This window comes from Hemiscyllium ocellatum, chromosome 20 (genome assembly GCF_020745735.1).
Source record: "Hemiscyllium ocellatum isolate sHemOce1 chromosome 20, sHemOce1.pat.X.cur, whole genome shotgun sequence".
NCBI lineage: Eukaryota > Metazoa > Chordata > Chondrichthyes > Orectolobiformes > Hemiscylliidae > Hemiscyllium > Hemiscyllium ocellatum.
In genome coordinates, this window is record NC_083420.1 from 39316632 (window position 1) to 39330135 (window position 13504).

At 41.8% G+C, this 13504-nt stretch overlaps 1 protein-coding gene across 1 annotated transcript in view; it reads left to right on the forward strand.

The window, feature by feature from the left end:
- The window catches only part of snx8a (sorting nexin 8a), a 36977-nt gene that overhangs the window by 5573 nt on the left and 17900 nt on the right, over window positions 1-13504 (forward strand). Inside the window, exons 4-9 of the mRNA XM_060840779.1 lie at window positions 2153-2282; window positions 3629-3807; window positions 4399-4516; window positions 7177-7298; window positions 9221-9301; window positions 10215-10375. Coding sequence (XP_060696762.1) covers window positions 2153-2282; window positions 3629-3807; window positions 4399-4516; window positions 7177-7298; window positions 9221-9301; window positions 10215-10375 — 791 coding nt within the window. The remainder of the gene's footprint in view (window positions 1-2152; window positions 2283-3628; window positions 3808-4398; window positions 4517-7176; window positions 7299-9220; window positions 9302-10214; window positions 10376-13504) is intronic.

Below are 13504 nucleotides of genomic sequence, written 5' to 3' on the forward strand. Positions count from 1 at the left end.
GTACCTACTGTGTTTAAAAAAAAAAGCCCCTCAGTCTTTCTTAAATCTCTCTTCTCATCTTAGAAAAATGTTCCCCCTAGTCATGAAACTCCCACCCTAAGGATAAGACACCTACCATTAACCCTATCTATAACCATCATGATTTTATAAACTATTATAAGGTCACGCTAAAACCTCTAGTGGGAAAAGACCCAACCTATCCAGCCTTTTTTTAGTAAGTTAAACCTTCCATACCCAGCAACATCCTGATAAGTCATTTTTGAACCCTCTCTAGCTTAATAATATCCTTATTATAACTGAGCAACCAGAACTGGACACAGTACTTCAGAAGAGGCCTCACCAATGTCCTATACAAGCTCAACATGACTTCCCAACTCCAAACTCGGAGAACTGAGCAATGAAAGCAAGTGTGCTGAATGCTTTTTTAACCACCCTATATGTGATGCAAACTTCAAAGAATTATATATTTGAACTCTTAGGTCCCCCTAATGAGGGTTTCTGCCTCTACCACCCTACCAGGCATTTCGGGCCCCTTTGTCTAAAGATACACTGGCATTGTTGTCAGTCCAGAGAAGGTTTGCTAGGATAATAGTGGGTATGGAAGGACTGTCTTAGGAAAAATTGGATAGGTTGGACCTATGCTCATTGGAATTTCAATAAAGTTGGAATAAGACAACTTTATTGAAATATACAAGGTTCTTTGGGGACTTGACAGGGTAGACACGGATTGTTTTCATTAGTTGGGAAAACCTAGGATCCAAGGGCATAATTTCAATAAGAGGTCAGTCATTTTAAGACAGATGAGGAATTTCTTTTCTCAAGTGAATCTCTGGAATTCTTCAGTGCAGAGGGCTCCTGAGGCTGGATTGTTAATTGTATTCAAGGCTGAGAGATTTTTCATTGGTGAAGGAATCAAAGGTAATAGGGTAAAGTTAGGAAAGTGGATTTGAGGATTATTAGATTAGTCGTGATCTCATTGGGCTGATGCGCTGATTGACCTACTTCTCCTTCGCACTGTGGTCTTAGTTCCACTGCCAGCCCTAATACTTTGACTCAGTGACCATGAAATAATTACTTGCCCTTCTCTCATCCCAGCAAAAGCTATTTTATAGGTAAAATTTACTCTTTTGTTTAATGGGTGTAATTTAGCTTTTTGGAGGGGTACATGCAGACATAGAACTTGGAGCTGGAGTAGGTCATTCAACACCTTGAACCTGCTCCACTATCCAATAAGATCATGACTGATCTGATAATTCCACATTTCCTCCTAACCGGAAAGCTGTTCCTTCCTTGTTTACTAAAAATCTACCTTCCAGTGTCTGAAGAGCAGTCAAAGACTGTTTTTGCTGTCTTGTGAGGAAGAGAATTATGACCCTTTGAAAGTGACAAATTCTTATCACAGATTTAAATGGGTAACCCTTTATTTTTAAACAGTGACCCCTACTTATTTTCCTTCTTTGGAAAATCTATTTCTTTTCAACTCTACTTTGTCAAGACCCGTCAGGATGTTTCCGTCATATCGTCTGTTTTTCTTCTAAACCCCAATGGATATAAGCGTAGTCTATCTGACCTTTCCTATTAAGACATCTGCCCATTCCAATTATTAATAGAGTAAACCTCTGAACTGCTTCCAATCCATTTATATTCTTTCGTGAAATAAGGAGACCAATTCTTCACATTACTCTCAGTGTGGCCTCACCAATTCCCTGTATGTCTGAAGTATAGTCTACTTTCATACTCAGTTCATCTTGGAATAAATGATAATATTCTATTTGCTTTTCTACTTGCTCTGCTTCTGTCACCCTTACAGGCATTTTGGGCCTCTTTGTCTAAAGATATACTTTTGCGATTCATGCACCTGTGCACTCACGTACCTCTGCATTTCTTGAGTTCCTCATTTCCTTCCAGAAAAAGCAGTAGATAGGGAAATAGGTAGGAAAAGTATTCTCTAAGGGAAAGGCTAAGGCTAAATACCTTCAAGTTATCTGTCATCTCCTTATTTATTCACCAGATTTCTCTCTGCAGGACCAATGTTCACTTCGTTAACCTTTTTTATTGTAAAATATCTTATTGTGGATGAGCTGAAAGAATTAGATCCCATATTGACTAAGCATATTCTCCTACAAGTGATGTCTTTATGCTGTGTTTCCAGATTGCTGAGATTGTAGAATCCAAGGAAGAGTCCATCACAAAGTCAGCCCTGTACAGAGCTTTGGTGTTGATTGCTCTAGCTCAGCAGGGAAAGCAGCCTTCTCCAAAACTACTAGAGAATATCACACAAGGTACAGTGAATCTACTTAGAGTCATAGGGCTCAGAAACAGGCCCTTCTACGTAACTCATCCATGCCGACCAGGTTTCCTAAACTGAACTAGCCCATATCCCTCAACTTTTCCTATCCATGTATCTGTCCAGTTGTCTTTTAAATGTTGTAATTGTATTCGCCGCTACCATTTCCTCTAGCAGCTCGTTCCGTATGCGCATCACCCTCTCTGTGAAAAGGTTGTCCACAGATGTATTTAAATCTTGCCCCTCTCTCCTTAAGTCTATGCTCACTAGTTTTAGACTACCCCACCCTGGGGAAAAGACCTTGGCTACTCACCTTACCTACGCCCTTCATGATTTTATAAACCTCTGTAAGGTCACCCCTTATTCTCCTCTGTTCTCAAGGTTTAGAATTTCATAGTTCTTAAGGTAAAGATTAATAAGTCAAAAGATGCATGCTGTATGTTTTGAGTTTTAAAAATATCATTTTAAGGTTATAGATGTTGCTGTCAAGACTAGTGTTGCCTGGGATGGTATTTGTGAACCACTGCAGTCTGTGTGGTGAAAAGTACTTCTTTCCTGATTTTGAATAGGGTTCTGGAATAACAAGAATATGGATATTTAAGATACTGGCAAGAACTCCATTGCCACCACACATCATCTCATGAGATCTTTTACGCTCCGCTCAGAGCGTAGTTTAACGTCTCACTTGGGACAGCACATCTAACAGTGCACAGCTTCTCTCAGTACTTGATTCGGAGTAATGGCCTTTCTGTTGTCCTAGTCTCTGCAAAGGGACTTGAAGCTACTGTCTTGTTTCTGAGGCATGACTGCTATCCACTGAGCCGCAACATATGTAGAAAGGGAAGTGTTGAGTAGGGGAAAACTTAAGTTGAGGGAAAGGAGGTTTTTATTTTGTGTTGTTTTAAACATTGCAGTGAAATGGGCGGCACGGTGGCACAGTGGTGGCACTGCTGCCTCACAGCGCCAGAGACCCAGGTTCAATTCCCGACTCAGGCAACTGACTGTGTGGAGTTTGCACATTCTCCCCATGTCTGCGTGGGTTTCCTCCGGGTACTCCGGTTTCCTCCCACAGTCCAAAGATGTGTGGGTCAGGTGAATTGGCCATGCTAAATTGCCCGTAGTGTTAGATAAGGGGTAAATGTAGGGGTATGGGTGGGTTGCACTTCGGCGGGTCGGTGTGGACTTGTTGGGCCGAAGGGCCTGTTTCCACACTGTAAGTAATCTAATCTGAAGTATCTATTGGGAATTCATCCGCAAGCTTTTAGTGGTGTTGAGAAGTGTCAGATTGTGGGGTAGGTTGCGTTCTGTATGGTGTTCTTTAATAAGCTAATTCTTCCCAAGAATATCCAAAACCTCGGTTGGGTGAGCTAGAGTCAATCCGGATGCAGACTCACGGGAATCCGATTCTCCTGTCAATGACTCTGCAAGATCTGCTGCATGTTGACACGGTGCAGGTGGAACTAATTCCAGAAAAGAAGGGTCTCTTTCTAAAACATGTGGAGTATGAACTTTCCAGCCAGGTGAGTTTTGCTCAGGACTTGATCCTTCATGGTGTTGTTCTGGAATATCTTAGATCTCTTCTTCAGTGACCTTTAATCTTCCTTCCTGTGTCCTCATACCTACATAGACTCCTGGTCCACCAAAGCTTCAATTTTTAATATTTCCAACCTTGTATTCAAATCCTTCAATGGTCTTTGCAGTCCCAATCTCTGCAACCCCCTTAAACCCTCCATGATCTCTTCCTCTTGTGCACCCTGACTTGCTTTGTCCCAGCATTTATGGTTGTGTCTTCAGCTGTCTAGGCTGTAAGATTTGGAACTCCTTCCCTAAACATTTCTTTAAGACAGCTCCTTAAAACCTCTTCTTTGAACAAACATTTGTGTTCTCTGCCACAATGTTTTTATCAACATTTGTGGAATCACACATGTGACATGACTTACAACATTTTGCTATTTTTAAAGGCACTGTTTAAATGTATGTTTTAAAAACTGTTGTTTGGTGTGAACTGAACTTTTACCTGATTGTTTAATTTTTTTGTTTTTCATTTAACCTTGATTGGTTCACTGCAGTATGAGTGTTGACCCTTGACAACTTGTTGCATTTCCTTTCAGAGATTCAAGTCATCTGTTTATCGCCGATATAATGATTTTGTGGTGTTTCATGAAGTGCTCCTCCAGCGGTTCCCATATAGAATGGTGCCAGCATTGCCTCCAAAAAGAATGCTAAGAGGTAAAAGCATAGTGTGGCTAAATGGTTATATAGTTGTGAAATTGAAGTCTATCCAAGTGTGTACATTTTCTTCTGGTGGATCAGATAAAAAGTTCTGAAGTGGGAAACACTTGTAGTTTGAGAAAAGCTCATTTTAGTTTTGCAGGAGGCTTGGCTGGAGCTGGAAAAGTAAGACAGTCTCTTCTGAAGAGAGGGGATGTTTTTAGACTGGTAAGAAATAGGTTACCTCACTATAAAGAGTCGAGGGCGTGGTGCTGGAAAAGCACAGCAGATTGCGCAGCATCAGAGGAGCAGGAGATTCGAAGTTTCGGGTAAAAACCCTTCATCAGGAATGAGGCTGTGAGCAGAAAGATTGGTGAGATGAATGAGAGTGGGACATATAAGTTCAGAACACCACCCACACCCCTCACTTCTTCCAAGATTAATTTTCTTGCCCCCCCCCGCCCAATGCCTCATCTTCATCATTGGCATCAAGTCCCTATACACCTCTATCCACCATGACAAGGGCCTCTGAGCCGGGCCTCTGAGCCCTCTGTTTCTTTCTCTCCTGGCGTCCCCACCAGTACCCTTCCACTGACTGTCATTTCTTTGGCTGAACTGGTCCTCGCCCTCAATGATTTCTCCTTTGAATCCTCCTACTTCCTTCAGACTAAAGGGGTACCCGTGTGGGCCCCAGAAATGCCTGTCTCTGTCGGTTATGTAGAACAGTCCCATCTTCTGCAGTTACATTGGCATTATTCCCCACCTTTTCCTCTGCTACATTGATGATTGTATTGGCGCCACCTTGCCCTCCCATGAGAAGGTTGAACAGTTCATCAACTTCACCAACATCTTCCACCCCAACCTTAAGTTCATCTGGACCATCTTCGACACCTCCCTCCCTTTCCTGGACCCCTCCATCTCCATCAACAGTGACCAACTTAACACTAACATCTCTCACAAACCCACAGCTACCTGAACCACACCTCCTCCCACTCTGCCTCCTGTAAAAACGCTATTCCTTATTCCCAATTCCTCTGACTCTGCTGCATCTACTCCCAGGAGGACCACCTCCACCACAGAACATACACCAAATGGCCTCCTTCTTCAAAGACCATAATTTCCCCTCCCACGTGGTTGATGCCCTCCTGTGCATCTCATCCACTTCCTGCACCTTCCCCCTTGAACCCCATAACTTCAACTGCAACAAGGACAGAATTCCCCCGGTCCTCACCTTCCACCTCACCAACCTCCATATACATGGCATCATCCTCCACCATTTTCGCCACCTACAAACAGACCCCACCACCAGAGATATATTTATCTCTCCACCCCTATTCCTTTTCCATAAAGACCCTTCCCTCCGCGACTCCTTTGTCAGGTCCACACCCCTCGCCAACTCACCCTCCCCTCCTGGCACCTTCCCCGACCACAACAGGAATTGCAAAACCTGCACCTACACCTCCCCCTCACCTTCGTCCAAGGCCCAAAGGAACCTTCCACATCCATCAGAGTTTTCCCTGCACTCCCACACGTCATTTATTGTATCCATTGCTCCCGACGCGGTCTCCTCTACATTGGAGAGAGTGCTTCAGATAACATCACCGGGACATTCGTACCAACCAACCCCACCACCCCATGGCCAAACACTTCAACTCCCCTCCCACTCCATCAAGGACATGCGGGTCCTGGGCTGCCTCCATCACCACTCCCTAACCACCCGACACCTGGAGGAAGAACGCCTCATTTTCCGTCTCGGGACCTTCCAAGGCATCAATGTGGATTTCACCAGTTTCCTCATTTCCCCTCCCCCACATCCCAGTTCCAACCTTCCAACTTGCCAACCCCCTCATGACCTGTCCATCATCCTTCCCACCTATCCGCTCCATCTTCCTCTCCAACCTATCACCATTACCCCCACCTCTACCTCCTTTTTGCACTCTGAGCTACATTCTCTCCCAGCCCCATCACCCTCCCATTTATCTCACCACCACCTCAGCTTACAGGCTCATTCCTTATGAAGGGCTAATGCCTGAAACGTTGGTTCTCCTGCTCCTTGGAAGTTGCCTGACCTGTGTTTTTCCAGCACCACACTCTCAACTTTGATCTCCAGCATCTGCAGTCCTCATTTTTGCCTATCTTACTGTAAGAAGTCTAGATTACAAATTCTAGACCAGAAGTGTTGGCTTAAAACTCTAAAGGGGTTATTTGAAGCTGAGATGGTCTAAAATCAGTCGTATGAAGGCTCAGGGAAAGGGCTGCCAGACTCAGGACTGAGAATTGAAGTCACACTAAAGACAAGCCCTGTAGATGTGTTAAAAGAATTTTTTTTTCTGACTAGAGTACTGTAAAGGAGTAAAAGCCTCTGATTTATTGAACCAAAATGGCCACCTGATCAAAAATAAACAAACAACAAAATATGAATACCAAAAAAACTATGTTTCAGTCTGAGATCTGATTTGACCATGAATAATATCAGATTGGATCAGAACATTGACCGGTCAGTTACTTGAAATAATGCTTGCTGTTGAGAATGGCAGAAGACTGATACATTTGTAGGAGTGATTGTTTTAAAATAACAACGGCTTGGAGGTTTTAGTAATGCGGCTGCTTTTTTATGTGTGTTATTGTATGCATTGAACTGTTTTCAATTCCCTCTTTTTCTCTCCACTCCAACTCAGCTGACCGTGAGTTTATTGAATCTCGGCGACGTGCTCTAAAGCGTTTTATTAACCTGGTGGCTCGTCACCCATTCTTCTCTGAAGATGAGCTTCTCAATATCTTCCTGTGCTTCAATGGTCCAGTGCGTATACAGTAGATTAATTTCCTGGATTGATCGATTTATTATTTCTGAAATGCAAGTAGGCTTCCTTTGAATGACTGGTTGGAGAGTTTGAACAAGTAGTGAACAATGGTTCCTATACAGAGGAGTGAGGGAGTGGTGTGTAATATAAAATGGTGAATGCAGGAATAATTTTTTCTCTACCAAAGTCCTTATTGCTGAATTGTGATTTCATCTCATTTATGGGAGAGTTGTTGAGTGAAACTAAGCCAAGCATTTTCCTTTGGGGTATGTAGAGTGGAAGAATGTGGGTGGACAGACGCTCTGTGAATTCTCGTCATAGATCTAATGCCCATCTCTTTTGAAATAGTCCAAATTTTAGCTGTGCTGATATGTGGGATGGAAAGAGATAGAAGGGAGAGCATTTCTCAGAACAATGATAACTGATGCAGTCTTACAGAAAATACACATTTTTGTAAGGCTTTGATGTCTCCACTGTATAGTGAAATGGTTATTTTGACTTAAAATGTTGCATGTAATTAATCTTGTTTTATTCACTTGTGGGACATAGTTGTTGATGGATTGGTCAGTATTTATTACCCTCTCTAGTTGCCCTTGAGAAAATGCTGGAGAGCTGTCTTGAGCATTGCAGTCCACTGTGGCAGAGAGACCCACAGTGAAGTTAGGGAGGAAATTCCAGGTCTTTGACCCAATGAAGTCAGAACAATGGTAATGTATTTCCAAGTCAGGATAGTGAGTGGCTTGCAGGGATGGTGTTCCCATGGGACCATTGTTGCCTGTCTCCTAGGTGGTAGTGATTGTGGATTTTAATGGTGCTCCCTAAGGGGCCTTGGTGAATTTCTGCAGTGCATCTTGCAAATGGTACACAAAGCTGCTGAGCATTAGGGGTGGGGGGCATTTATGTTTGGGATGTGGTACCAATCAATGGATATGGTACCAATCAGCGAGGCTGCTTTGTCTTATATGATGTCAAATACCTTGTGTTATTGGAGCTGCAAGTCATCCAGGCAAGTGGGGAGTATTCCTCTCATTCTTGACTTAAGCATAGTACATGTTGGACTAACTTTGGGGATTTGGGAGGTGAGTTACTCTGGGAAGTATTCCTAGCCATTGCATTTATATAGCTAGTCCAGTTGAGTTTATGGTCAATGGTAACCCCAGGATGTTGCTGGTGGCTGATTCAATAATGATAATACCATTGAATGTCAAGGTGCAATGGTTACATTCACTCTTACTTAAGATGGTCATTGCCTGGCATTTGCCTGGTGAAAATGTTACTTTCCATTTCTTAACTCAAGCCTTTATTGTCCAGGTCTTGCTACATTTTAATGCGGATTTTTCCAGTATCTGCGGTATTGCAAATAGTGCTGAACATGGTGCAATCATTGGCAAACATTCCCACTTCTGACATTAGGGTAACAGGAGGGTCATTGAAACAGTGAAGATGTCTGAGCCGAAGTCACTGCCCTAAGGAATATAGTCGCCTTTTCACTCAATGACGAGATAACATTAAGAATAATTTCTTATGTGTTAAAACATGATAAGCCAACAATTAATGAGTGTTGCTGATGACTAGATGTTTTCTAATGTCCTTTTTAAATTTTATAGTAAATCAGTTTTCTATCTTGGTGGCGCTTGTGTCCTTTAGGGAAAAAGATTTCCTAAAGGACGCAAGAGCCACCAAGACAGTAAACTGATTTGTGACTCTTGTTCCCTGTCAATGGGGCCCACTCTTAACTACCATCCAAAATGTCCAACTGAGTCGCACTCTTTGAAACTGCTGGTGTTTGCTATTAATTAGGAGGAGCAATAAGTGCTGGCCTTGCCAGACACATCCTGACAATGAAGTAAAAATTATTTGAAGAGTGTCCCTGTCCTTAAAATAGGATTGTAAAGGTTTTTTGTTTTTTGTTTTGATTAAGGATATTCAAAATAAGATTCGCGAATCTTTGCGAGGAGTTGGTGATGAGTTTATGACATGTGAAATTGCAACAACAGCCAAGGTAATGATTGGAGCTCTGCTGTTGGAAGTTAAATATTTATTTGGCTAATTGTTGATGCTGTATGTGTTAATGGTACTGTCACAAGGATTTCATTGATAGTTGTGTCCTCTTGCAAAGCAACTTTAAATATAATTATAGATCATGTACTATATTTGAGTAGTCTGCAGAGAACATTCTGGAATCTAACATTAAGAATTGTTGGTGACAGGTCACGTGATTAATCATGGGGTCGCTTGAGGAAATGCATTAAACCATGTTGAACAACTTTTATTGAATGACATGAAAGGGTCTGCACTGTGGTTTTGAATATTGGGGCTCCAGATGGTGCATAAGAACAGAAGTCAACTTTTCAGTACCTTGAGCCTGTTCTGATGTCCAATTAAACTGTGGCTAATCTGTCCCTCAAAAACATTTGCATGTCTTTGTTTCATATTATGTAATATCATGACATAATGTAAACCATTATCTCCTTAAGGAATTTTAAATTGGTGTTTTGGGAAAAGGAGGTTTCCATATGTCTTTTAAAGGAATAACTAAATCACCTGTTTCAATGTTGGTTAAGGGATAAGTATTTTGGACAGGTCACGGGGGTGCGGGTGGGGGCTGCTCTGCTTTTTGAATAACGTTTACCTGTTGCTGCCAGGCTAGATTTCGGACAGCTATGATTGTGATGCTAAGATGAGTGTGTCAATTTCGATTCTGTGCTCATGTCTCTGAAACTGAAGTTTATAAACACAACATGCCAATTGTGTTTGACACTCTGCAGTTGCTCACTTCAAGGAAGGAGGTGTCCAGCAGCAATTGTGTGAATGAAGGAAAAGACAATAATTACTAGTGCATAAATTCCACATGTTCAATTGTTTATGTAAACAACTCTCTTCTTACACCCCAACCCACCCCACGTAAAATGCAGGAACTACTTCCTCCTGATATTCAGGCTCAGTTTGGTGCCAGTAGAGAGCTGATTCGAAACATCTATAACAGCTTCCATAAGCTAAGAGACCGAGCAGAGAGAATGGCAAACAGATCTGCTGAGAATGCCACCGATCTCCTGCTGTTTGGGAAGGAGCTGAGGCAAGTGTTCAGACTTTCCACAATGCAGATTGTTTTGTCACAACCTGCCTGGTGCTGTAACCTGTATCTGGATTTTTGAACAACTTTAAGATTTGTTTTTGTCAAACTTGCTAATCCCTGTGTTATGTACTCTTCCTTATTTGTGCCCCTTTACAGCTCTGCCTGGATTTGGGGATGGGCCAAGGTGCCTTTTTTTTGTTCTTTTTCACCTTTCCCTCAGCTTAGTAGGAGAGCTCTGCGTATTTTTGTAGCTTTCTCTTTCTTGCTGTCTCTCTCTCTTTCCCCTACTCAATCTCACCACTCACCTCTAGAAGTATTTTTGTCAAGGTTAATCTGGATGGGTAGTGTTACACCTTTTCTTGCCACGGAGTTCAGCTAGGTACAGTATTGAAATCTGTCACTCCATGTTCTTTCAGTGCTGAGCAGAAGGGTATGATGTAGTTCTGTGTGGCGAGAGGGAAATATTGAGCTGACTGCATTTGGTGACAGTTTAATGGAGCAGTTCAATTCAAAGACATTGGATAAGGAAGGTGAGGAAAAGTACAGAAGAAAATGAAGTCAACTTAAAATGTATCATTTTCAGCTGGGTATGGGGAGCATCATGCACAATGAGGTATTGAAAACTTCTTGTAGGTGGACTTTGATAATGAAAACTTATAGTAATTATATTTTGGAAGCTGTTGGCTCAGCTAGGTTTCAAGTAATACATTGCAAATGGTGATTGCTATTGCTAATTACATAAGTATTGAACAGAATTCTGTTCAGTGAAAGAGCGAGAAGAATTAATTTTCAGGAATTCAAAAGGCAATTTGTACCAGTGAAGTGCAGGATAGAGGGTGAACGGGAGAGAAAGCAAGAGGCAATGTTTTTTGCCTGGCAACTGTATGATTTGAAACAGCTGTAATTTGCTTGTTTTCACAGGCGTGGAATTATACAGAAAGCATTGAGTTATAGGGTCAGTGACTGAATGAGACTCAAAATAGCAACTGCCTGCATTCCCCAGGAGAAGTCCAGGGGCCATCATGAATTAAAGTGGAGAAATTCTTCTGGTGCTTTATTGCAGGAATTTTTGTGCTGCTGAGGATACTAACTGAAGCTGACAGTATGGGACTGCATGCACTGTTTTCAAGTGACAAACAAGATTAAATTGTCTTGGAGTTTAGCATATGTTTTCTGTTTATTAAGATAAGAACAAACTTGCAAGGTTTAAGCTCCTTTCACAAACTTGCAATGTCATAAAGCACTTACAGCCAAAGAATTAGTTTTAAAGTGTACCCCCTGTTATATACACAAGCTTTACCAATTATTCATAGTCTGTACGGTCATACTAGTGACCAATTCCTACCTTTCTGTGGGATTTCAGCATCATTGGCAAGGATAGAATTTATTAGTACCCTTGTGGATGGGAACATGGGACTGGGACATCAGAGCTATTACAGAACCATTCCTTGAGGTGGGATGGACAGGACTGGTAGCTCAATGTACCAGAGTTTAGATGCTACAAGAAGGATAGAAAGGTTGGCAAGATAGGTGGGCTAGTGGCATTTTTGATTGGGAAAAGCATTACTGCTGTACCTAGAGAATATTTCTGAGGGATTGTCTAATAATTCCAAATGGGTGGAACTCTGAAATAAGAAGGGCCTGATCACCAAATAGGATTGTACCTATAGGCCCACCAATAGTCTATGGGAAACTGAGAAGAAAATATACAGATATCTGTAAGAATAATAGGGTTGTAGTAGGAGAGGATTTTAACTTAGCTAAACATAGACTAGGACTGCCATAGTGTCAAGGTCTGAGATGTTGAGGAATTTGTTAAATGTGTTCAAGGAAGTGTTCTTTATCAGTATGTGGATGTACCATCGGAGAAGGAGCCAACACTTGACATGCTCTTGGGAAATAAGGCAGGGCAAGTGACTGTAGTATTAGTGGGGGAGCAGTTTGGGACCAGTGATAATAATTATATTAATTTTAAAATAGTTAGGGAAAAGGAGAGGCCTTATATAAAAGTTAAAATCTTAATTGGAGTAAGGCAAATTTTGATGGTATGAGACAGGAACTTTCAAAAGTTGATTAGATTTTCGCAGGTAAAGGGATACTGGCAAGTGAGAGACTTTGAAAAGTGAGATAACTAGAGTTAAGATGCATTATGTTCTGGGGGTTAGAGTGAAGCGTAAGGATAGTAAGAATAGGAAACAGTTGGTGAATAAAGATATTGATGCGCTAGTCAGGAATGAGGAGGAGGAGGCTTATGCTAGAGGTAAACAATTGGTATCATGTAAATCTCTTGGAGTGTAAGGCGTTTCAGGGACTTTTTAAGAGAGCAATCAGGAGGGCATGACGGGGATATGAGATAGCTTTAGCAGTTAAGATTAAGGATAATCCAAAGAAATTCTATAAGCACATTAAGAGCAAAAGAGCAACAAGGGAGAGATTACGGCCCTTTTAAAGACAGGCCAGGTTGTCAATTTGGAACCACAGGAGATGGGAGCGATACTAAATTAATATTTTGTGTCAGTTCCTGTGGAGAAAGAAATGGAGGATAGGGAACTTGGGTAAATAAATATTGATATCTTTAAAACAGTCCACCTTACAGAAGAGAAGTTGCTGAAAATCTTAAACATAAAGGTGGATAAATCTCTGGGACTTGATGGTGTATCGCAGGTTATGGGAGGTTAGGGAAGAAATTGTTGAGCCCAACCAGAGGTATTTGTATCTTCAGCCATGAGTGAGGTGCCAGAGGATGGATAATGTGTCTTTATTTATGAAAGTGTAAAGAGAAGCCTGGGAATTATAGGCTATTGAGTCTGACATTGGTGGTGGATAAATTGCTAGGGGGATTTGGAAAGGATTTACATGCATTCGGAGAGGCAAGGACTGATCTGGGATAAACAGCATGGTTTTGTGCGAAAAGATTAAGGGAAGAGCATTAGGTGTTGTCTACATTGACCTCAGTAAAGCCTTTGACAACATTCCACATGGTATATTGCAAGGTTTGTGAAGGTTTGTCGCTCAGGTTGAGGTTTAGGGTGTAGGTTTGCTCGCTGAGCTGTAGGTTTGATATCCAGACGTTTCATTACCTGGCTAAGTAACATAATCAGTGGCGACCTCCAAGTGAAGCGAAGCTGT